Source organism: Apus apus, chromosome 11 (genome assembly GCF_020740795.1).
Source record: "Apus apus isolate bApuApu2 chromosome 11, bApuApu2.pri.cur, whole genome shotgun sequence".
In the NCBI taxonomy this organism is placed as follows: domain Eukaryota; kingdom Metazoa; phylum Chordata; class Aves; order Apodiformes; family Apodidae; genus Apus; species Apus apus.
This window is the reverse complement of record NC_067292.1, coordinates 12,884,411-12,909,740: the sequence shown is the minus strand read 5'-3', so window position 1 is coordinate 12,909,740 and position 25,330 is coordinate 12,884,411. Positions and strand designations below refer to the sequence as shown.

Sequence of the window (25,330 nt, the reverse complement as noted above, 5' to 3'; positions counted from 1 at the left end):
TCAGGCAGGACAAGAAACCAAACCTGTTGTTCTGACCTTATCACAAAACTCAAGCCTGCTTCCTTGGTCAGAACTGAGGTAGGGGCAGGCAGGGTGCTCTTCCTGACCAGCAAGGGACCAGCTGGCAGGCATAAAAGTCCTGGTTGTTGTGCTTTCTACACCTGCCAGCACAAGCAGCTCCCCACTTCGGAACTGGCTCTTCAGTTAGTGACTCTTAAAATTCTCTACAAGTTTCAAGTCCTTTTTTCTTTACTGGTTTGCTTTCTAGAAAGCACACAGACAGTGTGCACAAGACATCAACTGCATCAAAGTTGATACCAAAAAGGTTCAAAGCAACAGCCATACAGGACCTGTACTTTTTTTTTTTTTTACAGTGCAACTGCATTCTTCTTCAGGAATATTTAAACAGAACACTTCTACATTTAAATTTAATAGTATCATATTATATTGAAGCAGGAGTCAGAGATGCCTGCTCATATTCTTATGTTAAGATTATGTTAAATACATAAAATAACTTCATACATAAACTTGAAGGGGGTTTCATCTTTCTTTTGCAGTAAAAAGAAACCTATGTCTTTCTAATTCTTCAAAAGATAAACACATAAATAAGACTTATAATAAATACTTATTTCTAAGGAAGCATTGTAAAACAATTCATGTTGAAGAAACAAAATTTGTTTTCCCTAAACAATGTAAAAGTGGTCTGGAACAAGAACTGAATTTGAATGATGCCTTTTAGGGCCTGTCTAAGGTCAAAATAATACCTCAAAGAGCCAAGAAGTAGAGCAGCCTATTTAATAACAAACAAATGAAACTTCATACAGCAACTGCTTTTTATCACCTTGTGTGATAATAGCATTAGAAACTAAATTTAAAAAAACCTTATATGGCAGAGGACAATAATAAAAAAATGAAGACGACATAAGAAAACAAAGATAATATGCAAGTGTTAATGAAATAAAGCGGGAGAGAAAACAAGGTCTCAGCTGCATGCCTAACACATCCTGTCAGTATAGCTCACAAGTCAACAGGAAAGGCAGTATGTAGGAAGAAGCAGCTCTATCTTATTATTCATCTGAACTTTAATTTAATAAAAAGGTAATCATCCAAGCTCATGATTCTTTAGCTCCCCTTGAGAATAAAGTGTCAAGTCCCATCCCAGTGGGGCTTTCTTATTATTTATGGCATGGTTTAGTTGTGTAAGACATAAAACAGGCCTACAGTGACCAGGATAATTAGGAAAGGGAGAAGAAATTATCTCAAACACTGCTCGAGCTGATACACCAAAGTCACCTACCACTCATCTACCTGCAGACTCACATTCTGGCTTGAGTTGCAAACAAGTCACTCAGCTCACAGGTAAGGCTGAAACATACTTTTGGTGAACACCCCTACAGGCACAGATATGAATGGCACAGCACTGGCTCCAGCTAGCTCACCTTCTCAACTCTTTAGATTTATTTTTTTATGCAACACCACACAAAAATACTACTCTAAGGTATTTCAAATACTACTTTTATCAGTCCTAAAATTCTACGTCTGACTTCTAGGATAAAGGAGCACTTCTCCACACACTCCTAACTCTTCCTGCCTGAATGGCGACTAAAAAGAAAATCCTTTATGACAAAAAAATATTCTCTAGAAATGTATATTTAAGTGAGCACAGCCCAAAATAGGCGAGCCAGGTACACCTGCCAGACAATTCTTAAGAGTAGCTGAACTCAGCTTTACCAAAATGAGAGGAAGCCAAATAGTGCATAACATAGACAAACCAAATTGTGAGGCCTTAGTGGCTTTAGCCACATATTTTAAACCAGTTAGCAAAGGCTGTACACAGAGACTCCAAAACCACTAAAGAACCATACTTGTTCCTGTGCTTTTTTTCCTCCTTCTGCTTATCTCTGAGCCAGACTAATAACTACAATCCATGAAACCATCTCTTCAATAGCTGTTCTCTGCCCTGCCACTGTTTTTTATCCTCCAAAACTAGTCTCCATTTTCCTTTGAAGCTCTTGACTCCTGTCACACCTGCAATACCAGAGACAGATATTACCATCAACTACTGAATCAGATAGTGCCAGACAAAACAAACACAATAATGGAATCTAGGACTCCATAAACACCAGCTTAAAAAGGAGCAGAGAAGCCAAGAGCAGACTGTATTTCCCCACAGAGCCATTGCAACCACAGGTTATGAAGAGTCTCTCTACGGAAAACCAAAGAACGCACCTCCAGGCAGTCCTATCTGCTCCCCTCATGCAAAGGGCCTATTCAATTTTCTACCCCCAAAATCCATAAATCACACAGAAGGGCCTTTTCTGCTCTCTTTCACGTGCCAGGTACTAACCTGTTCTCAGCAGGCTCTCCTCAGGGCTCAGCCTCGCTCCCCTCTTGCTCAGGGAGCACACCCGCCTGAGTAAACCCCCACCTTGCCGACAAGTGACCAGGCAACTGTTTCGGGGGTTTCTACTCTTAGAGAGACCCCATCCCACTTCCTCAGCCAGGCACCTGCCACAGCTTTTAAAGCCTCCCGGCAGCCCCTGCCTAACGAGGCGTAACGAGCAAGAGCCCAGGCCCGAGGAAGGGCTCTGTCGCCGCCCTGCTGGCCAGGCCTGGCGAGACGAACCTCTGATGAAACACAGCGGGGCTGCGGCAGGCCGAGTTCAGCGGGGCCCTCAGGGCCCTGCGGCACGCAGGCAGGCCCTGCTCCTCTGAGCCACTGCAGGCCTAGCACAGCGACTGGGGCCTTTTTTTTTAGATCCCAGAAATGGAGCAAAAAAAAACCCCACGAAACTGGAGCAGATGGGTACCAAGGCTATTTATAGCTCCTGAAGCCTGAGCAGGATGTCCCTGAGGAGAGGCGCACTGGTGCTGGCGGGGCGGGGATCACCTCACGAGCCCCAGCAACGCGCTCCGGGGGGGGCAGCTCGTGCCGCCGCGGGGCGCGCGGGGCCGCGGGGGGGGGCCGCCCCGGGGGGCGCGAGGAGCGCGCGGGCCCCGCGCGCCCCAACCGCCCCGCAGCGCCCCCTGCCGGGGACGGGGCAGCGCCCGGCACGCGCCGAGGGGGCGGGGCCCGGCCCGGCGGCTCCGCCTGCGTCGCGGCGCGGTGACGCCAGCGCCTGCGCGTGACGTCGCGGCGGCTTTCGCCCTGCTCCCGGTCTCGCCCTCGCCGCCCCTCGGCCCGGTCCGGCCCGCGCCCGCCGCCCACCGCCGCCATGGCCAACGTGGCCGATACCAAGCTCTACGACATTCTGGGGGTGCCGCCCGGGGCCTCCGACAACGAGCTCAAGAAGGTGCGGGGGAGGGGCGGCGGTCGGCGCCCGGGGGGACCGGGCGGTCGCGCTGTGGGGGAGGGCGCAGGCGGGCGGGCCGGGCCCCGTGGGGCGGGCGGGCCCGGGGCCGGCGTGTGGCCGGGGGGTGGAAGCCGCAGGAAGTCCCGGGGCGCGGGGAGCATGGCCTGAGGGCGGCGGCGGCCTTCCCGGCCGCGCGGCTGAGGCCTGCGGGGGGAGGGTGCGGCGTCCGGTGCCGCCTCGGCCCGCCGGGATAGGCCGCGCCGCGGGGCCGCTGGGGTCCGGCCGGCAGGCGGGCGGGCGCCGCCGGCGCGGGGCAGGCCGTGGGCAGGCCCCGGAGCAGGAGGAGGGGAGCAGGGGGCCGGCGGAAGGAGGGAGCGGCGGGGTCTGGTCGTGCTCTCCGTGTCCCTGGCCCGGTGCCGCCGGCTCCCGCCTCGGCTTCGGGCGCCGCCGGGACTCCGCTCGTCTCGCCCCCGCAGCGCCGAGTCCCTCCCGCGCGGCAGAGCGGTGTTGGCAGCCGGTGAAAGGCTTTTGGGGTATAAAAATTCTCGTGAACGACCAGTAGGTTCTAACCGGTGCCATTGTCTGCCCCACGTGCGGGCCTTAGAATGTTTCGTTTTGCTCATGTGTTTGATCCCTCCCAGGCCGAAAGCGACAAGCCGAGGTAAACAAAGAAGCAAGGTGAAAACTTGGGGCCAGGTCATCAATATAACGATTCGCTGCGTCCATTTCATTCTGTAGTGGATAAACCACTTTTTTTTTTTTTTTCCCTAAAACGACTTAATGATAATATTCACGTGAGGGGGATAATTAGCTAGTCAGTTTACTAGCAGTGACCTGCTTCTGCTGATGGGTGGTGCTGGTATTAACAACTGCGTTACCCATCATGCATGTGGCAGCCTAATTTGTGCGGGGATAGGCAACTGCTGTGGTGAAATGGTGTTGGAGGTGGAAGGCATGTGGTGAGAAGATTGTGCTGTGTACTGAACACAATCAAGTATGTTTTTTTGTGGGTTTTTTTGCCTACTGAGTTTTCTTAAGGGTATCTGTTTTCTCTAAGAACGAAAAACTGACAGCAGTTTGCCACTCTGGTAACCTGCAGTGCTCAATATTAATATAAATTAGACTTATCACGGAATGTCAAGCTTCCAACTGCCTACAACGACAAGAACTTGACCTGTATCTTATTGTCACTGGGAGATTACATGGATGCTTTATTCATCTATTCATATTAAGGTGATAGCTTAGTCAAAAGCCACTGATAGAACAGGCTTGAACACTGAGTAGTTAAATTAACTTTTATCCAAGTTATATTATGGTGCTAGTCTAGACACAGATTCTGGAGCTGTTTTTGATTAAATAAATAGTGGTGGCTTCCTTTTGGGCGATGAGTGGTCTTAGGAATTGCTCCAAACTGGAAGGCTGTTATCAGCAAAGATGTGAGTGCTCTCTCTTTTTAAAGATCACCATGCCAGCTCCTTTTATCCTGGTTAGATAATGTGATGTAGGTTTTCAGTCTAGTGTTCTGGTTGTTGGGGTTTTTTTTTGTTAGACACCTTAAAATATGTGGGGAAAGTCCGTAATTACTACAGAATATATAGATTTCCTGGAAGATTATGCTTTGTTACTAATGGGTAATCTATCCTGTAAGATGCATTATTTTTGTTCATTATGCTTCCTGTGGTTTAAAATATATGACCTGTAATATCCATGTGCTATTTTTATTTCTTTAGTTCCATATCAAACTTTATTTCTTGATTACATGGAGTATTTCAAGATAATCATTAAAGAGAAGTAATTGTGCTCATACAAAAACTAATCCAGTATAAAATGGAAAGTTGTGTTCTCTGTAAAGCTTTGTGTGTAAAGCTCTCTTAAGGTTGTAGTTCTAAAGACATAGTTTAGATGCTCAGTTCTGCAGCAACAGAACTTGTGAAAATTCACTCTAAGAACTAGTGTTTCAGTTTGTTGTTTTATTGCTGTAGCTTTTCTATGTGTATAATTTAAAAAATAAAAGACCGTGTAATTTATTAGATCTGTCCCCTGATCGTTACTGGGGTCTGTTGAGGTGGAGTGGGGGCACAGTTGAGGTGTTCACTGTCAAAAAGTAAAAAAAAAAAAATTAATTAGAAAAAGTATTTGCGTGTTCTGTTATTTGCTTTGATCCTCTATAAAGTATAAGCAGAACAGATGAAGTACTGCTGTAGGGACAGTGGTGGTCCTGAGAGTCAAAGTACTGGTGAAACAAAGCAAAAAAACATTCTGAAAAATCTCTTCTGGAGCTTTAGCTGTACTTACTCCTCTTGCTATTCTAGAACAATAAAGTTAAGTAAAAGCAGCAATCAGTAAATTTTGTCACAAGTAACTCATACTTAGTTTAAAGTGAGATTAAATCTTCCATTATTGATAGGTAAGGAAGAATGAAATTGTTATTGTGAGAACTGACTGATGGAGTTGAATGAGAAGCTGAGGCAGCCATTTTGTTGTTAATATATTGCTGTGATTGAGGTGAAAGACAAATGGGTTGAAACTTAAATTGTTCTATTGTAGGCTTTGAGTGGGTTCTGGAGGGTAAGTAATTTTAATGAAAGTTCAGTGTGATTCTTCCTGTAAGTTAATGAAGATAAGCAAGAAAACGAGTTCTAGCTATTGTGTGCTGTAGTTGCATTTAAATTCAAGTGTAGTTAATTTGTGAATATAGCCGTGTCAGAATTTTTTTATATATCTTTTCAGTGTATGAGTAATTTCCAAGTCCTTGTTTTCTCACTTTGCTCTATTAGGATTTTCTTTTTTTTCCAAAGACACTACTTAAGTTTCTTAGAAAATAGCTGATGAATCGAACTTTAAACTAATTATGTACCTCTTTCAACTAGGCATACAGAAAGCTGGCCAAGGAATACCATCCTGATAAGAATCCAAATGCTGGGGACAAAGTAAGATTTTTTTTTTTTCTCCTGAAGTTTGCTATTACAGTAGTGTCTAAGGGACCAAATACAGGATTTCGGGATTGTTGTTGTTCAAAAATAATGACTGAGAGGGAACCTCATCTTGCCTACTGCTTTCCCCTCTCAAAAACAACCAGCATACCTTGTGAAAATATATAACAGTTGGCTGAGTCAAATTGATTGAGAAGGTAATGCTGAGGGAAAAACTGCCCCTTCATCTGCTGAGATGATGTCAGCTGGCACTGGCATCTATGCCTGTATTTGGAAAAAACAGTCGGTTTTCCAAGTTTTTCCAATGTGGAGAAATGTACGTGTGGAGGTTCTTGAAACTGCTGCAGCGTAAAACAAATTACGTATGTGAGAAGGCTGAATTAGATATATGATGCTAATAGCAATTTTAAAAAGTCAGTTAAGTTGACTCAGCTGATTCTGTTGAAAAGAACTGATGTTCTAGTGGTTGCTTTGAGGTGAGCAGAGGTTGGTATCTATAATAAATATTAATTTGTTTTGAGTGTATTGGAGTGAGGGGGGAGAAAACAGTTCTCTTGGCTACCTTCTTAACCGGGTGTTCATGTTGGGCAAGAAACAGTAGTAAAATGCTCCCTTGAAGTTCTAAATTATGCACTGTTTTGACTCTGTTCCTCTTCTAGTTCAAAGAAATAAGCTTTGCCTATGAAGTATTGTCAAATCCAGAGAAGCGTGAGTTGTATGATAGATATGGAGAACAGGGTCTTCGAGAAGGTAGTGGTGGAAGCAGTGGAATGGACGATATTTTCTCCCATATCTTTGGTGGTGGATTGTTCAATTTCATGGGTGGTCAGAGTAGAAGTCGTAATGGTAGAAGAAGAGGAGAAGATATGATGCATCCACTCAAGTGAGTATCTTGATACTGCAATTTGTACTTTCAAGCTCTCCTGATCATTACATGACTCTGCTAGTTTATATTCTTGATAGGCTGCTCAGTTGAGATATCCTGCAATCTCCACCTACTTTTCAGACTTGCATGTCACATGTAGCCCAGAAGGCAGTCATCTTGAGTTACTTTTCATGATTGGTTAATCTTATAGACCTGGCTATTAGCCTTTATATACATGCTTAGCATTATTTTCCTTGATTTTGATCCTCAATTATGTTTGAAAGTTACAACCTGAATACATATGCAACAACCAAGTATTATTCGTTATCTGGATTCTTAGGGAAACAGGTACTAAGGCTCTGGAAAGACTTATGTTGACTTGTATTCATAGTGAAATAATCAGCTGGAACTAAAGTTGAACTGTGTAATTAATGGAAAAGGGTGTGTGGCAGGTTTGGTGGGTTCTGTTGGTTGGTTTTGTTTTGGGTTGGGGTTTTTTTGCCATGCTTGAATATCACATCTAATTGTGTTTTGTAGATCTCCGCTTGCACTCTTGATGGGCTTTTTGCCTGCTGAGCAAGTCCTTTCTAAGTTCTTAAGCCAAACTGCATCTTTCCTGTGGTTGGCACACTGTGATTAGTGAAGTCTGTATTTTTACATGCTTGCGTAGTTTAGTAGCTAGTACTGCATGCTGTATTATTAACTAGCTATGGTTTTGTTGTTACTTGTAAACTCAGGTGCCAGGCAACCTTTTCTCAATACATTGAGTTGAAATTTCTATCAACAAACAAACCCTTTTAGGAGAAACACTAAATATGTTCATAAGTTTCTATGAATGTATGAAGATTACTGGAGTTTAAGTGTATTCAAGAGCTTTTTTAAAAAAAGAAATTCAAACATGAGCAAATCTAAAGAATTCAATGACCTTAGGGACATGGTAACCCCTCCCCACTAAGCTATCTCATGTGGAAAGTCCAATACGGTAGTAAGTATTCTGTATGTTGTCTTATGTGTGCATGCTATAAATAACGTAAGGACTGTCCAGAGAGGTTTGTTTGTTACTTGCCTGGAAGAACTGAAAAAAACCCGTCACCTCTGACTGAATAATAATACCTAAAATGCTCGATCAGCTTGTTTCCTATTGAGAAACACAAACAATCCTATCTGGTTTCTTCTGGTTAAATTATAGCTCTTCTCTAAAACTGTGTTGAGGATTACATGTGTATGTATTGCATATATATTAGTACGTACGGAAGAGTTGTTAATGACTCCTTATGAAAGCTAAAATAGTGGTTTAAAATCTTATTTTTATAGCAGATTTAGTATTTCTATCTGTTTTTCTTTAATTTGTCCTAGACAAGTTTTTTAATTACATGGGGAAGGTAAGTTGTTATGATAACCCAGGAGAAATGCTTTATTTTGTAGAGTCTCTTTAGAAGATCTGTATAACGGAAAGACAACTAAACTACAACTTAGCAAGAATGTCCTTTGTAGTGCATGTAATGGGTAAGTTTGTTTCTATTTTTGAGTTCTTTGGTTGCTTTGTTGGAGTAATGAAGCATCTCATGTCAGATCTTTATCACTATTTGACTTACTGGAGCCTGCTCTCAGACTAGAAAATTGTTGAACTTGAATGATATTGTTGATGGAACTGGAACTATTCAGTGGCTTTGTTTGGAGGGGAGATGGGGGAGAAGAGAACCGAATTGTAATTGGCAGTAGAGTTAGGCACGTTAACCTACTGATGTCGGGGCTTTTTTATTGCATGTTTCTGAAAAACTTACTTTTCCTGCAACTGGTGCTTTCTATTCTAGGCAGGGAGGGAAGGCTGGAGCTGTTCAGAAATGCAATGCTTGCCGAGGCAGAGGTGTACGTATCATGATCAGACAGCTGGCTCCTGGAATGGTTCAGCAGATGCAGTCTGTGTGCTCCGACTGCAACGGAGAAGGTAGGCCAAGCTATTCTGTGTTGCTAAATGCATGTAGGTGGGTTCAGCCTCCTGGTTAAATCTTAGGGGGAACCTATCCAGGACAGTATAGCTCCTGTCTGGTCAGTTGGGTCTCAGTCTGATGCCACCATGGAAAAATCATTTCACTTAGAACAGCAAGATTTAGTGTTTAATGTACTGAAAAGCAACTGGAAGCTTGAACAGTAGGGATTGGTTGTTTTTAAAAAAACACTTAAGCATGAACATTACATACTGCTATTACTGCTGTTGTGTTAAGGTAAAAAACAAGATGTTTGTTTTTTAGGAGGATTTTCTTTTTTTGCAGTTTCCTAATATCTACGGACAGGCTTAGGTTTAAAATAAAAACAAAGTTGTATTTTAATGTCAAATTAAGAAGAGACCTTTTGCTAAACTGGTTGTGTTTGTGGGGGACAAGTTCAGTACATCATCTGCACTTGACATGATTCCTTTTTAGATCTGCAGTTTGCAGAGCAGTGAAATCACCTTGTGGATGATGTTACTCTCCACAGTACTCAGAAATTAGAGAGTTGTATTTTGTGACTAGTCAAAACATTACATAACTGACGTTGTCTTTGAACATCATGTTCTCAGAGTTTCTGAGAACCTTTCTGAGGCAAACCCGTATATTGCTCTTGCATGAAACTCTGATTTGACCAGCTATCTTGCCCCCATTGTGTATGCAAGACTCTTCAGTTCTCCTGGCTGCATTTACATAGTACTTTGTGGTGGTATACTGCAAAATGTGGCTACCAATGGACAGAACCCTGTAATTCTTTTTTCATTGTTAACAGAAGTGGAACTAAGCTTCATACATGAATTGAAATAGTTTGAAATTTGTTTTGACTTTTAAGGGAGGGGAGATGGTTCAGTTTGGTTTTAGTTTCATCCTTTCTCTTATAGCAGTAATCCTCTAGCATAACAAGGAACTGAAAAGCAGGCTTTTTTTTTTTTAAGAGTAGTAAGTTGAGTGGTAAGGGTACTGGAGTGAAATGAAGACTTCAGGGACACTAGATGCTATAAACAGTGTCTTGTTTGGACTTTCTCTAAAACACTTCTCAAAATCCTCAATACGACAGCTTGGAAGGTGGAAGGTTATGTGTGTCTTTGGACTCCTGCCCTTTCCTCCCCACCCCGTTCCAGCTAGGGTAAATTGAGCCTGGCTTTGCTCTTCTGAGGCATCTGTGAAGCAGCATCTAAATCACTAGTTGTTGCATGTATTCTTCAGCCTATTTTTAAAAAGTTGTTCTTCAGAATAGGATGCAATTAAGAAGAAATCTCTGAACTAAAACTTTGTCTTTTTTGTAGGTGAAGTAATTAATGAAAAAGACCGCTGTAAAAAATGTGAAGGAAAGAAGGTGATCAAAGAGGTAAAAATACTTGAAGTCCATGTAGACAAAGGCATGAAACATGGACAAAGGATTACATTTAGTGGAGAAGCAGATCAGGCTCCAGGTGTGGAACCAGGCGATATTGTCCTCTTACTTCAAGAAAAGGAGAATGAGGTAATGCTTTTGAGTTCATATTTTACATGTCTTTTATCCTAGTCTTTAATATTTAAGTGATAAATGTTCATTTTCAAGTAATTCATATAGTTGCAGCTCTGGGAGAGATAGTAAATAGCTTATAATAGGTTTATGGCAAGTAACATGACCTTCCTGTGAGACAGGAGAAACTTTGCAACATTTCGATTGGAGAACATGCAGATTCTGGTGTTTCCTGAGGCTTTCTGTAGCTTTCTTGGATTAGCTCAGGCTGACTGATGCAGTGGATGCAGTGAAGAGCCATTCAGGATGTTAACTTCAATCTGCTTTGCTTTTGACACTTAAAATTCTATTTGTTAGTGTTGCTTTTTTTTTTCCCAGTGTCTTGTGACATGGCAGGCAGCTCCTATTAAAATCCCCAGATAGTCCTTTCTATCTCAGCTACTATGGTTGTGGAAATAAAACACAAAATGCTGACATTACTGATTCATTTAACAAAACAAATATAATTAACTTTTACTACCTTGTTAAGGCTTATGTTTACTGTATTCTGGAGTGTATACATTGCATTTTTTAATTAAATATTGCAGTTTATTTTTTTTCCTGTGTTAAAACTCCCTTGGGGCAGAGTTGAGTTGACTGCTTTTTTTTTTGAATGCTTTTTTTAGAAAGGCTAGGTACTGCTATGATGAAATAAATAGTTTGTGTTACACTCTGGAAGAACTGTTGAGAGGAATGGTGGAGGGGGAGAAGCTATGTTGTAACACAGAATTGCATTGAATACAAATTTAAATTCCAGTTTTACATTAAGAATATCATATTGGTTATCCAAAACTTAGGTACTTTGTAATCTTTTCAAAGCTGTGTCAGGGATTGCTAATTTGTCAGTCAGTTTTGCATAACTCTTTTCACATGATTCTCTTCTGTAATACTGGTTGAAACATGGTATTGCTTTTGACTATAATAAGTGAGAAACAGTCTGTAATCATACACAACATTCAAATGTGGATGATGGCATTAAATTCCAGATTGTGGATGCTACTTTGTCTTTTTCTTCTAATGAACTACATCTAGTTTTGCAGTATAAACAATTCTGGAAAATACTGTACCTTGTGTACAATGGTGAGGTGGGAGTCGTGGTTCTGCCAATGGATAAAGCCTACTCTGAAGAAGAATCCTGAGTGATAAGGCTAAATATTACTTTAGAAAGCTGTAGGCTAATTGATCAAATCCCTGCTGTAGATAAAGTTCACTGAAGCAGAGATGCATGATGACTAACTACATGTTGAGAAACAAAGATGCATTTTAGTACTCCAGCGCAGTGGAAGTAGTGTCAAACTGTCAGAAGTTTTGTTTATAGGTTGTGTGTGTTGAAGGTTTATGGAGTAAGAGAGCACTGCTGCTATACAGGCCTTCTTGTTTAATTTGAACCTTACAAAATCGTATGTAGTGTGGTTTGTCTTATCTTAGGAGATGCTTTCTTTCTCCAGGCACAAACCTTCCAAGCATGTTAAGCTATCTATTTAAATCAACAGAATCAAGTTAACTTTGTACAAAGGCTGTTGCTCTGGCATTGCATTTTAAGAATAAAAAGCAATGAATTCTAAATAACGAGGCTCATGAAGATATGATTATAGGACTAGAAAAGATATCTCCAGTTTTTGGTTTTCAGGTGTTCCAGCGGGATGGGAATGACTTGCATATGACACACAAGATTGGACTTGTTGAAGCACTGTGTGGATTTCAGTTCACATTTAAGCACCTTGATGGTCGTCAAATTGTGGTTAAATATCCTCCTGGAAAAGTAATTGAACCAGGTGAGCTTGACCTGATAAAGACTTCACTGACTATGCTTTTGTGCTTCTTGAACACTTAATCCCATTCTTGTTGTCCTGTTAACTGAAACTAGGCTAAAGAAATGAAGATAATTGTATAAAGATTTGTCCTGAAGTAGCTCTCTCCAGCTTACTGCTCTTTGAATTACAGGCTGTGTTCGTGTGGTCAGAGGTGAAGGAATGCCACAGTATCGCAATCCTTTTGAGAAGGGAGATCTTTACATTAAATTTGATGTTCAGTTTCCTGAAAATAACTGGATTAGCCCAGAAAAGCTTTCAGTAAGTAGTTTTTCAAGTATGAATGTGGTGGTCTTATTTGAAAGTGCACGCGAAGTGTGTGTGTTATTACCTCATGTGCTTGCTTTCAGTGCTTAAATTTAGATGCAAATACCAATTGTTCATTTAATGTTGTCCATGGGCAGCGAGTAAATGGAAAATACCCATTGGAACATGAATTTAAGCAAGCTATTTAAGACCTGTGCACGTGTTGGGCAGATGAGAGCAGGAGGAAGAACCTGCTGCTGTCTGATAAGTTTTTCAGAGTGCAACTGTATTTACTGATTGCACTTTGGTTGATGATATGTGGAGCTGTTGGTTTTCTTTAAGTGGCATCTTCCAGTTGATACACAAATATTTGGATACTTGTAAATGAGTATGTACTGAAGGATTTTCATCAGCTTAGACTTCTGACCAAACCTGCTCTGAGAGGGAGTCTTGAGGTTGTGGGAAACAGGTCACTTTATTTAGCAGTTGTAGATGCAGCACTGAACACACTTTTTTTTTTTTTTTCGGGCAGGAGCTTGAAGATCTTCTGCCAGCTAGACCAGAAGTTCCCAATGTAATTGGTGATGCAGAAGAGGTAGATCTTCAGGAATTTGATGCCACTCGTGGTTCAGGTGGTGGCCAGAGACGTGAGGCTTATAATGATAGTTCTGATGAAGAAAGCAGCCATCATGGACCTGGGGTACAGTGTGCCCATCAGTAAACGTTTGTCTAAAAAGTTGCACAAGGATTTTCTTTCAAATTTTGCCTGACTTGTTTTCAACAATCCAGCTGGATTGTGTAAGTAATCCAGATGAACCAATGGACATCTATTGCTGTATGTGTAACTTTTAAATTGGTCTATAGTATCTACAGAGTGTAATTTAAACTAACCACAAGCTTACATCTTCATTTTGACTGTGTAGCAGAATAAAGCACTTGAAAGGAAGACGAGACTCCTTGTCACATGGGTTTTAAGTTTGTCCTCGTATCTGTGCTTGATTTTTACCAGTTTTGTGTAGATTTTAAGTTTCATATTTTAAATTCAAATTCTACATTGTAAAGTTTGTGTACAACTTGTCCTGAGGCTTGGTATTTGGCTGCACCTGCATAAGCTGCTACAAGTAGAATAAAGAATTTCATAGCCTGTATCTATCATCTAGATGCATGGTAAATGGGCTTTGCACATAATGGGTTTAGAGCTGACTGGGAACAATGGAAGACTAAACTAGAAGTGGCTGTAAGTTTTTTCTACCATCTTGTGAACGGTTTCTGAAGTTAAATAAAGCAGTTGGTGTATAATATATTTTTTTTGCCTTGTAACTCTTACTTTTCCAGTGGCTTGGACTATTCTATGTACAGAGAGACTGTAGATGGTAGACATCTTCTAAACACAGCGAGGCTGAAGCTGCTTAAAGGCTAGGGTGCAGTTGGTTAACAATTATGTGCCACATACAAAAGTCTTTTCTTGACATGAGATATGACTAAGTGGGCACGGGGAAGGCTGCAGCCATGTCCCCTCTCTATGAAGAAAATGAGGATATCTGAGCTCAATCAGAAGATAACAAAACCTTTTAAATAAGGATGATTAAATTTCAAAATAATGGTTTCGTTCTCTTAACCTTGGAATTCAATTCAAAGCCTGATTCAGCCTGACTTTGTAAAGAAATGTTTCCAGTTTTAAAAACTCATCACAAAAATGAATGTTATGCCTGGCAATGTGTATTAACAGTTTGTAAACAGAGTGAGATTAGTATTGTACTTGACAAAAAAAATTGACCTGGAAACATTAAATATGTGGGTTTGTTACTTTTCCAGTAGTTTACACTTTTAAGAAATTAAGTTCTCCAGCTTCAGTTCTCTTCCATTTTATATGCTTTTAGTTGTAAAAATACCACAACAAAGCAAAAATGTGACCTTAAATAATTATCAGGTGCAGTTAGTTAGTTAAGCATTTTGTTACAATGTTGAGGAACTGTGCATGAGCTTTGGTTGGTATGCTGCTTCTCTATAGTGAGGTTTCTCTCCCTGTTGAAGCAAGGAAGTTGGAAGATGCCTCTACTTTTCTTCATAAATCTGAAGTGTGACTTGTTTAATTATTGTTCAAATAGTAGTTGACACTTTACCAATAAGGTTGGAGGGACAAACTCCAAGGATTTCCATGTGCTTGGGTAGGCGTTGGCATTTGAGTATTGCTCAATATCCTTGTTATAGACTCAAAACTGAAGCCAGAATAAATACTGTTTCATCTGTATTTCAGTATTGACTTGTTATGCTGTGGCATTCTCATCTAGTGACTCGTTATTTTCATTTATTAAAACTTCAGGCTGCTATTCCTGAAGCCATGGTTATGTACTGCTCCTTTCCCTGATTCATTTATCCAATAAGTCAGTCACTGTAGTCTGTAATGCTTAAACAGTTAAAATGCCTGTCTTCTGCTTTTAAGAAGTAGCTTTGGGATTTACCTCCTTGGAGAACAGCATGTGTACTCTCAACTTTTTATCTACTTACTTTGAATTTCCTTTTTGGGGGGGGGAAAGAAAGCAAGCCTTATCTGTCCTCTTGAGTACATTTCATTTACCAAGGTCTTTACTGTATTTATTCATAAGGTACTGACAGTGGTATAGTTCGTGTTGACATACAAAATGAGGTTCTGTTCTTTTGAAAAATAGGTTTGCAAAGAAAATAAGTGGAAGAAAGATTACTGCTACTTCAAAAAATCATGTATCTGTTAATATGCAACAATTTTCAGCCTTCTAAATAGGATGTAGTAGGGAAATTGTATTTTAGTTATTAACCCGTAACATTCTATTATAGCCTTAGGCTGTAAAGGAGGTGTGGGGCATTTAATTCTATGTCTCTTTTACCAAATATAAAAACCTTGTAGATACAAGTGGAGGTCTGGAGGTTTCCTAGCTTGGTGACAATTCCTAAGACTAACCAGTGGATTGAAGAGTCCTTGTGCTTCATTACAGTGTTCATCCTGTGAGCTTGCCATTTGTGTCAGGGCTCAGAAACACTTTCCCAGCTCTTAGCATTAGCCTTTTAGTCACAAAAAAAGCTGCTCTCTCACCTGCAACTCTTGAAAGTTCACTAACAGGAGCAGGCTGGATTAAACACTTAGCAGCTGACTACCACCCTACCAAAAGACAGCCACAACAAAGGTGGGCTGGCCTGCCTTGTGAAGCATGTCTTAACACCATACATTTCCAAAAATTTGAAAAACTGCAGGTTTCAGTACTGCATTGCAATTTTGGTTACTTCAGTGTAGTATGGGAGTGAACAGTTATATATTATTCCTGTTGAAAGGCTTACCTCCAATAATCAGAAGCTGATACCACACCAATGTGATGCTCTTAAGGGAAAATGGATGTTGATTTAGGTGAAACTACTGAGTTACAGAACTGACCATGAATGTTCTGTGAACTTCATGTGTACTCTGAATTAAAGGTTTATTCCTGTATTTTATTGTTACCAAATGAGAGCAGTTTTAATCTAGGTTTGACAGTGTTTTAACTTCATCTTCTTTACCAGTTTTGTCTTCCACGCCTTGGAAAGTTTTTTTTTCATATTTGAAACTTGTGACCTGCGTGTCCTTCCGCGAAGCAAGGGTGGAAGCACAAAGAAGAAAAACTGGTACAGATTGCATTCTTAAACTAATGTTTTAATTTGAAGAGTGTGGGAATCCATCTTTTACCACAGTGAAAACACTTTTGATTGAAATTGCCACTGGCAGAATAAAAGCCACGTGTATCCTCAAGTTGTGAAAATACGAGAGCACCCGCAGCAGAGTGACTGCAGGACTGGCATCTTTACATGGAAAGGTATTAAAAGCCAATTTACTCAAAAGTACATAAGTACTGGAAAAACTAGGCTGGTACCACAAATTACAGTAAGTCTGGGGTACTGCCTGTCACCTTGCAAGTGACTTAATGTCACAGCACAAGACTGAACCGTTTTATTCATATATTTATTCCTGTATCACATTCATAAATGCCTCCACAGAACTGAAGTTACATGCAAGAATTTAGAAACTTGCACAACCTATTACTATTCATTTCACTGTGAACTGAGGCTAGATGTTAACTAAGCCTTTTAAAAAAGAAGTTAGAAAAGCAGATGCTCTTCTGCTTTTATATTTCAGAGAGGTAACAGGAATTTAATGAGACACACCACATTTTAAGCTTTTGTATAAAAACATTGATCATTATACAGCTTTATTAAGATTGTAGATATTCTCTAAACACTTGAGAGGCAGCACATAAGAGCTGTCATGAATATTCTAGTCACAAGGCAGTTCCATTAACTTGGTTTAGCTGTTGCCTTTCCACATAGTACAGTCAGCTCACTCTAAAGGGGAAAAAAAAACATTTTAGTTCAAGCTGCCCAACAGAACTGGGAAGAGGAGTAAGAATAGTCACTTTTGCTAAAGCAAGTAGTGAGCAAGCACTCCCCCATTCTCTACCTATAGAGGCAGGTCCATGTTATAAAATACTGAACCAGCTTCCAGACCTTTAGCTTAACTCATTGAGGCCCTGAAGTCTATATACTTGCAAGACTGTACACTGATTAATATTTCTTATTTCTCAAAGGTAACGCAGTTACTATTCAACAGCAGAAAATTAGCAGGAGTGTAGTTCTTACTGAGCAAGGGACATGTTACAACCTCTCCATTAAACTAATAATCAAAACTTAGCACTTGCTTTTTAAGCCTCTGTGAATATGAGGTAGAGAATGGCAGTGTGCTCACTTGGTACGAGAGACACCAGAGTAACCTAAAATGAGTTTATGCTTCTGTTGTCCCTCAGGCAATTGCCAAACAGCACATGCTTATTTAAGTGCACTTACTTTTACGCATTATCTGTGAGCAGCAGTTCTCCCCTCCCTGCTCCTCCCTTGCCCTGTTCCTCCCTCCAATTTATGCCAATCCATTTAGGCTTAACCTCAGAAGTTATTTTCTATTTTTTTACTGATCTTCCCTAGGTGTTCCTGCTGCAGCAGGGGGGCTGTGCTCTATGATCTTCAGAGGTCCCTTCCAACCCCTTCGATTCTAAGTGTTAAAGCACATAGAGTTTGCATTCATGACAGTATCTCACATAAACAATTCAGACTAGGTGTCTGAGTATATTAAAGCCTTGTAGTTTAAGCTTACCACTAAGTTATGAATATGCTGTACTGTATCTTGATTTAGTAGCTGCACATCAATATTATGGAGGTCTCCACCAGCCATACAGAGTGTCTAAATAAGAAGAGAAAGTTTGAAGATAAAAACTATTCCTCAAGTTTTTACTTCCATGTCCAGCTTTTCTGTAAATCACATGCTTCCCTGCTACACTGCAAAACATAACTGCTTTTCCTTTTGTTTAGCAGCAGCTCATTTAGGGATAACAACAGCCATCACTATCAGACTATTCACAGTTTATCAGCTACTGTAAAATAAATAAATATTTTGGGGGAAAAAAACGTTTGATACCTGTCCATCAGCCAGGGGAATGTTTACAAATGGCACAGTTTTATCCTGGGGTACTGATTTACTTCTGAGTAACATGCCTTGAGCTCTTCCAGTGGTAGGTACAGTTCTCGAGACAGTCTGTTGTAGTCCAGCACTAGAATACAGTAAAAATGTTCCTCTGAGGTTAACTTCCTATGCTCTGCAAGAAATTCTCAAGCATGAAGCAAACACAAGTAGTAGAAAACAGAGATAATGTTTTAATTTTCCAGTTCTGCAAGAAGACAACAGGAATCCAAACATCCGTAACCTTTACTAACACCACTAGATAACATTTATGACCCTGAAACACTTCAGTAACCCTCTCAGCCTGTGTCACAGGCAAGTGAGCAAGCTGACACTTTGACTACTCGGTAACAAAGAATATCCACTCTTCAATATCAACAGTGAACACTTACAGTTCTGGAAAGAGGAAACTTCCTGCCTCAGGGCTTAATATATGTGATGAACCCATACTACAGAGGGAGATACCAAGAAATAACACAATGCTGGCCCTCAGGTACAGGGCATGCCTGATGCCACACAAAATTCTGAACCTTCTTTCTTGATATAATTGTTCTTATTCCCCTTCAAAATGTACGATTTGGGTATCTGTTGCATGGAAACAAGCCTTTGAAATGTATAGCAGGCCAAGGTGAAACAGCCACTTGCTGGTTTCATGACCCATTGAAGTTACTAAGTTCTTCACTCACTCACTTCAACTGATGGCCTCTGCAAAAATCAAACTCTAGTGTATGCAGAATGATAATAACTGAAAACCTTTACTACTTAATTTGTAGAAAACTAAATTTTCAATTTTTTGTTTGTTTTTTAAACAGCAGTATTGGTGACATTTTAATCAAGCTTGAGCTTTGAGAATTAGTTTAAGCTATGTAAACTGTATGTAAGCTATGTAAGCATAGTAAACTATGCCTTTAAACAACAATGGGTGGGAGCAGAATCCATACTCCTTTTTTTTTTTTTTTTTTTAACTGGCTTAGTTATGACATTAAATCCTGTACCTCCCTGAGAACATGAGCTAACATCCACAATCAAATCAGAAGGTCCAACTGGTTCAAATCCCTGCTAACAAATTAAGTGGCACATGATGCAGAGCCATTAAATCTACACTGATGATTAATGTCTAGATTGACATTAATGTTGATATGTTGTGTGTTGGTATTTAACAAAATTATTATTTAATAACAAAGCAAAAAAACATTACCTTTTAGATAACTTTGGCGTGGCTTTGAAATTTGTGGCACTGCAATCAGAAGCAAGAGACTTAAAGGCCTCAGTCACACTTGCAGAGGAGTGAGCAGACCTGAAAAAGAAAAAAAAAAAGTGGTTGTTAGAAGTTTTTGTTTGTTTTTTTTATTATTATTTCTTCCTCATCTACTCTAGATTTCTAGCTAGGATGAAGACAGACAGCTCATAAATTAGAGCATGTTGAAGTGCTCCATGACAGAGATCTAGTGTATACACATGTGAAGAACCTTCCCAAGGTAGACATGATGAAATGGGATCTAACACCATAGGGGAATGAAATAATAATTTATGTTAGTAGCTAAGGGAAGGCTGCTGTACCCGAGTTTGGTGTAACAACAGGAGCATCCACAGCTTTCTATCTGAGTGTGCAAAAAGTTTCTTGGGAAGTTTATTTCCCAGCAGAAATTGATTTTTCTATATTACTTCTCAGAAGATTTGTCCTGTGTGGCTGATCTGAATCCAGAGATTTACTTATTTTTTTCCCAGTTTTGGATTTGAACTCACTCCACAGAAATCTTATTGACTGAAATTTACCTAACTCTTTCCTTGTCTCCCTTTTCCCACACACATTATGGAGATACTGTAAAGACATGTGTCCTTGACCAGTGTTAGTGTACTTGAATAGAAGCAATCTTTAAAGACTAAAATGTTAGACTTCCTCAGGCAAAGCAACCTTCTCTAGTTTGATTTTGAGCCAAAAAAATCTATAATATCAATTCAAGAAATTAATTAAACCAAGTATTTTTTAAATTTCTTTTAGGCACATAAAACACTAGGACATTAACTAAACTGCACTTCTCTGAAGACAGTTTGAATGTATCAAAATAAGTGCTGGTGGGTACATGTACGCACATTGGAGCAATAGGTTTAGCAGGAGCTTCTCAAAAAATGTTCATGCAGATATCCACCAAATTTTTAATTTATTAGATAGCATGGTGAGACTTAAATTTGGTCCACCATGACTATAAGAAGCTCTAAGGTGTTTTTGCAAGAGTGTATTTTCCTGCTCATGACACCTCCCTTTCAGCTATGTATGAGGGCAAAATTATTACAGAACAATTTTCTAGTCCTAACCGAGCAACAAAGATGTTTCCCTTACACTCTTCCATTAGGTATTGTTTGGAAATCTCTACCTATTACATAGATTCAGAACTGTGCACCATTCAGTCAGGGAGAGAGACAACTACATCCCTTCATCAGCTAGAGGTGCTTCTTTGTTCAGGGGTTCACATCACCACAATGCATCGGATTCAGGCTATGGATGATACCTTTACTAGGTGTATTCCTACTGGCCTCAAATTTCAGCTACTTTATCTGAAAAGAGTTTTATTCAGCATTCACAAGTTCAGGCAAGTTAAGTAAGCTATCAAAGGTCAGTCTTACCTAGAGAGAGTGTTCAGTTTCGTACTTAAACCAGACGCCAATGAAACCAATGATTTTGTTTTGGAAACCTGAAAATGTGTATGAAAGACTGCAATTAAAGGAAGTGTCACTTTAAAGCAAAACAATAAATATTTCCAGGGAACAATACTGTAAGAATTCCCTGTTGAAAAGTTACAGTTAAGCCCCATAGGGCTTCCTTGTACACAGTTCTAGAGATACATAAAATGGCAAATATGCATTCCAAAACAAGAGTTCCTTAATGCCAAAATCTATGTTGGTACTGATGTTCTGTACAAGCAACCATCTAATATACACTCTTGCAACTTGTAAGCCCTCTTATAATTAATAGCTGTAACTCAACATATAATCTTTTGTCCATGGTCATCTTGCTACATAGTTCAGTGTCTGGCTTACGCACTGCATTGCACAGACAGACTGAGGTGGTAAAATTAATACACCTGTGCTATTTGGTTTAAAGACTAAGGTGGACACCAATCATTAAAATCTAGAAAAGCATGTATTAAAATATGAGGTTGAGGGTTTGTTTTTCTTAAGTTTCAACAAAAAATTGGTTTCTCAAACCATCAAGACTTAACTGGCAACAGAGAATGACCATGCCAGTATTTGAAAATCTGTGTGAATGAGTACCATATTTAATTATAAATTAATTTACTAGACAGTTCAGCCTTGACTAACTTAAAATACATAAAATTTAAAACAACTGACTTTTCAAACAAATAGCAGCCATTGGTCTGCCTGGTCATAGATCTAGCTTGGCTCATAGCACTTTGCAACTGATTTAAACCCTTTTGTTTGTTCAGAATAAACTTACTTTTTTAGATATTTTCTTTGCAGAAATGTGCTTGGCATCTCCATATTCAACAATTGTAGTTACCTTAACTAGAAATATATTAGAAAGATAAGGAAAATAAAATCAAAATCTCACAAAGAGCACAGAAGACCACTTCAAAATTAAGCCTATTTACCCCTGACAGCCATGTATTAGTTCTGCTCTCTGATGGTCATTTGTCTGGGACAGAGTTGAAAACACACTATGTGTGTTAATAACAGACACTGTGACACACTGGACAGGCAAGACACTAGGTAACCCTTCAACACCCAAACATAACAGAACTACATTTCAGTGGCAGTGTCCTTATTGGAGTATAAAGCGAAATGGGTGTTTTCCTTACAAACCTCAATGGGCAGGAAGTCAAAGGGGAACCTATGAGAAATTAGAGGTGACTTTCCTGGCTTTTCTACTATCCTGTAAAGTACTGACATGTCATTAAATCTGTCTCTGTGCCATTTTCAATGATGAAGCCAAAGGGCAGGAACTCTTATCTCATGTTTTTAAGTACCTCAACAGTAGCTAGCTCATGATCCTACACGCTGAATGCTAGAGGGATCTGTATGTTATACTTCTGGGTATATACTTTTCACTCTTGTATCCTTCAGACTTAATTTTAAAAATGCTCAGTTCAAACCAATTAAAAAAACAAAACAAAACAAAACAAAACAAACCACCAAGCTATACATTAATGGATTGACTTGCCTTTTTTGCTGTTGGTCCTCACCAGTTTTGGATTTGGTATATCTTCTAGAGAGCAGTCAGTCTAAAAAAATTGTTTATCAACAACGGAAAGTCAAAAGATTTTGGCCAGTAAATGCATATTATCCTACAAAAGGCAGTGAACTGAAAGGGCATAAAAGAAAGTAACAAAAGTGGCATTGGCTAAACACAAGTTTATTTTTTCAGAAACATTTGGATGTATATGCCTGCAGATGACCATAAAGCTCCAGGTAACATTCATAACTGCACCACAGCTGTCTGTCTAGTCTTTTCGTATCATCTTCAGACAGCCAAAACAATTTGTCTGAAAGGTTTACAGCAGGGAGAGAGGACTTCTATTCTGTAAGCTGTGACAAAACTTGAAAACACACACTTACCACTGCAGCAGCAAGAGCCACTTCCTCCCCTCCTTGCAAACCTGCAACTCAAGACGGTATAACTTGTTTAGATACTACTACTTGCATAATTATTATCTGCAGGTTCTTACCTTGCGGACTATGAAGCTGAACAAGTAATTCAGGATTATAGTTGCTTAAATAGTTAATCTTAGCTAGCATATATGTTGCATTTGAACAAGATTCAAGTCTTGTAGGATAGTCACTCCTACAAAACACTGCAAATCTTCGGCCGTTTCAGTATGTTTAATCTTTGAAAGGATACTAAGCATAGTCACCCAGTACAGAACCTGAATTCCAAGAAGGAAAGCCCCCACACTGCACTGCTGAAAGATAATGCTTTTTAGGCAGATGTTTTCAAGAGACAATGAAATACATACTCAGCAAAGGCTTAAGGTAAACTCAGGTTCTTCAGGAGTCTTAGGTTCGATCTTTTGTGCGGCCCCTGCAGGTTCCAGTTGCAAGGTAGATTCCAAAAACATCTCTTCTCACCAGAATATACATCTGATGCTGACTGTACACCATGGCTTAAACTGCTGCATAAATCTGAGGTTAAAATTAAACTTGTTTGCTTATCATCAGAGATAAGCTACTAGATAAGAAAGGCTCAGTTGTAAGAGCCTTCAACTTAACAGAAAGCCAAAACAATCTGTGGCTAAGAGGAACAGATTCCAATTGAAATAACTACTTCAGTTTTTATATAAAGAAAACACTAGACCCGTGGTTATTCCTTGTCTCTTTGGGCTTTAAATAAGCTGACTTACGAGCACAGATACAAGAAGGCACCAGTCTCTATACACTGTTTAATTCTACACCCTGTGTTAGTCAGGTCAGGCCGCTCCAACAGGAGTGCTCACTGAGCATCTGCAGCACAACACCACGGCCCATTAGCTTAAAACACTCAGCCGACAGAGCAAACTTTCTCGTGAAAGTCACCAAGTTTACAAGTTTCCTCACATCAGTCCGAGGTTCATCACACCGTCATGACATCCGAATTCCTCACAAATATAAGGCCACGCACACTTACTGAGCAAGTCTTTCCTTTTCATTTTCCTGATGGCAACTGGCATCTTCAGCAGCTCCACCGTAAACGCCTTCTCAGCTGTTTGCAAAACCGAATCAAGCTCTTTCTTCATTTCCTGGATATTTTCCTTGGCTTTAAAACAAAACGGTCTTTTACCGCCACACGTGTTACGTATTTCCAACTACAGGCACTAGCAGACTGCATCACAACAGACAGCTAGATCACTGGTTTATCTGGGATAATCAGAGCTGGGAGTCAGGGCGGCTGGAAGCTGCCTTCGGGCGCCCGCCGGGCTGAGGAGAAACACGGCGCGGCTGCGAGGGCGGGAAACAGGAGCCCGGGGAGCCCGGGGAGCCCGACCCCCGGGGCCTGGCGGAGCCCTGGCGGGGCACGGCGCGGGGCTTCCCCTCTGCGTGCCGCCCGCCTCGCCCGGAGCCGGCCCGGAGGCTCTCCTCGCCGGGAGCTGCTGTTCGCGCCGGGCCGCCTGGGCTCTGGCCCCCGGAGCCGCCTCAGCGCCCGCGGGGCAGCCCCCAGGCCCTCCTCGCCGCCCCCCGGCCCTACCCTGCTGGTCGAAGTCGCTGAGGAAGAGCGCGATGCGCTGATCCTTCTTCTCCTGGGAAACCGCCCCGCGGTCCGGCTCCACGCCCGAGTCGGTGCTGCGGCGCTTGCCCGCGGGCTTCCTCAGGGGCATGGCGGCCTCCCGCGGAACCGGCGCCCGCTCCGCGCCCCGGCAGCTTCAGTAAGAGCCTCGGTAAGAGCTTTAGTACTGGTCACGCTCCCCTCCGCCTCCGGGCCCGGGCGGACACACCCTCGGGGCGGCGGGAGCGCCTCGGGCCCGCTGCGAGGGGACGGGACGGGACGGGCCGGCCCGGGGGGGCACGGGCTGTGGGGCGGGAGCTGCCGGGGCGGGGCAGGACAGCCCGGGACTGCGGCCTCTGCTGTCGGAAGGGAGGGAAGGAAGAGCGGGGAGGGCGGGAGGGTGGGAATGCTGGGGGCCCCCGTGGCGGTGGTGCCCCGGGAATGCTGTTGGACATGGCTGGACGGGCGCAGAGCTGAGGTGCTCACCTCCTGGCGGGGACGGGGCAGGCCCGCGTGTCCTGTCGGCGCAAAATTAATCTTATTTTTATTGTTAATTATTTTGAAGCGGCCACGGCGGTCCTCGGCACCTGAGGAGCTGCGGCAGGGCAGGTGACGGCTCCCGTTGCCGGGGGTGAGTCTAACCGGAGTGTCACACCCAGGCCCGGCAGCCGGGGCTGGCAGCGGCTGCTGCCGCGGCTCGGACAGGGGCTGGGACACCTTTTTCTGTATAGGGAGAACCCCGTTTCAAAATGTAATACTGTGTAACATTAGAAAGGTATGACTACAGGTAGTACTGAATTAATTAAAACATTCAAAGCCATATCCTTAAGAGTAGAATTGCTTGCCAAAAGCTACTGGTTTACGTGCATCTAAATAAAATAATCATACCAGAAGCATGGATATCTTAGGTTTTGTACAAATGATCAAGCCTGTACTCTTTACTGACTGAGGAACTGTATAAAAAGGAGTTAGAATTCTGTTT

General features: G+C 41.4%; 2 protein-coding genes across 5 annotated transcripts; one reads left to right on the top strand and one right to left on the bottom strand.

Annotated features, from left to right (window-relative positions):
* Positions 1-3,088: 3,088 nt before the first annotated feature.
* DNAJA2 (DnaJ heat shock protein family (Hsp40) member A2) lies at positions 3,089-14,988 on the top strand. The gene is made up of 9 exons (XM_051629449.1): positions 3,089-3,293; positions 6,164-6,223; positions 6,886-7,109; positions 8,517-8,597; positions 8,906-9,039; positions 10,366-10,562; positions 12,214-12,358; positions 12,528-12,655; positions 13,173-14,988. Exons 1-9 carry the CDS (start codon positions 3,216-3,218, stop codon positions 13,359-13,361), a joined length of 1,236 nt encoding a protein of 411 aa, XP_051485409.1. The 5' UTR covers positions 3,089-3,215; the 3' UTR covers positions 13,362-14,988.
* Positions 14,989-16,814: 1,826 nt separating this feature from the next.
* LOC127389286 (borealin-2-like) lies at positions 16,815-24,655 on the bottom strand. 4 transcript variants are annotated; one of them, XM_051629632.1, is made up of 10 exons: positions 24,331-24,655; positions 23,773-23,901; positions 22,728-22,774; positions 22,333-22,393; positions 21,610-21,677; positions 20,778-20,845; positions 19,351-19,449; positions 18,111-18,243; positions 17,790-17,876; positions 16,815-16,987 (listed from the first exon to the last, which is right to left on the bottom strand). In XM_051629632.1, exons 1-10 carry the CDS (start codon positions 24,458-24,460, stop codon positions 16,940-16,942), a joined length of 870 nt encoding a protein of 289 aa, XP_051485592.1. In that variant the 5' UTR covers positions 24,461-24,655; the 3' UTR covers positions 16,815-16,939. The 4 variants fall into 4 exon arrangements, with proteins under 4 accessions (XP_051485592.1, XP_051485593.1, XP_051485590.1 ...); XM_051629633.1 differs by having other exon boundaries at positions 22,728-22,768; XM_051629630.1 differs by lacking the exon at positions 16,815-16,987 and adding an exon at positions 16,995-17,687.
* Between the last annotated feature and the right edge of the window lie 675 nt (positions 24,656-25,330).

Excerpts from the sequence above, each read along its gene's own strand:
- DNAJA2 (XM_051629449.1), top strand. The coding sequence starts at position 3,216 with ATGGCCAACGTGGCCGATACCAAGCTCTACGACATTCTGGGGGTGCCG. Across the intron at positions 3,294-6,163 it reads CCGACAACGAGCTCAAGAAG|GCATACAGAAAGCTGGCCAA; the intron begins GTGCGGGGGAGG and ends TCTTTCAACTAG. Across the intron at positions 12,656-13,172 it reads TTAGCCCAGAAAAGCTTTCA|GAGCTTGAAGATCTTCTGCC; the intron begins GTAAGTAGTTTT and ends TTTTTCGGGCAG.
- LOC127389286 (XM_051629630.1), bottom strand. The coding sequence starts at position 24,460 with ATGCCCCTGAGGAAGCCCGCGGGCAAGCGCCGCAGCACCGACTCGGGC. Across the intron at positions 21,678-22,332 it reads GAGGACCAACAGCAAAAAAG|TTAAGGTAACTACAATTGTT; the intron begins GCAAGTCAATCC and ends ATATATTTCTAG. Across the intron at positions 20,846-21,609 it reads CAAAGAAAATATCTAAAAAA|GTTTCCAAAACAAAATCATT; the intron begins GTAAGTTTATTC and ends ACACATTTTCAG.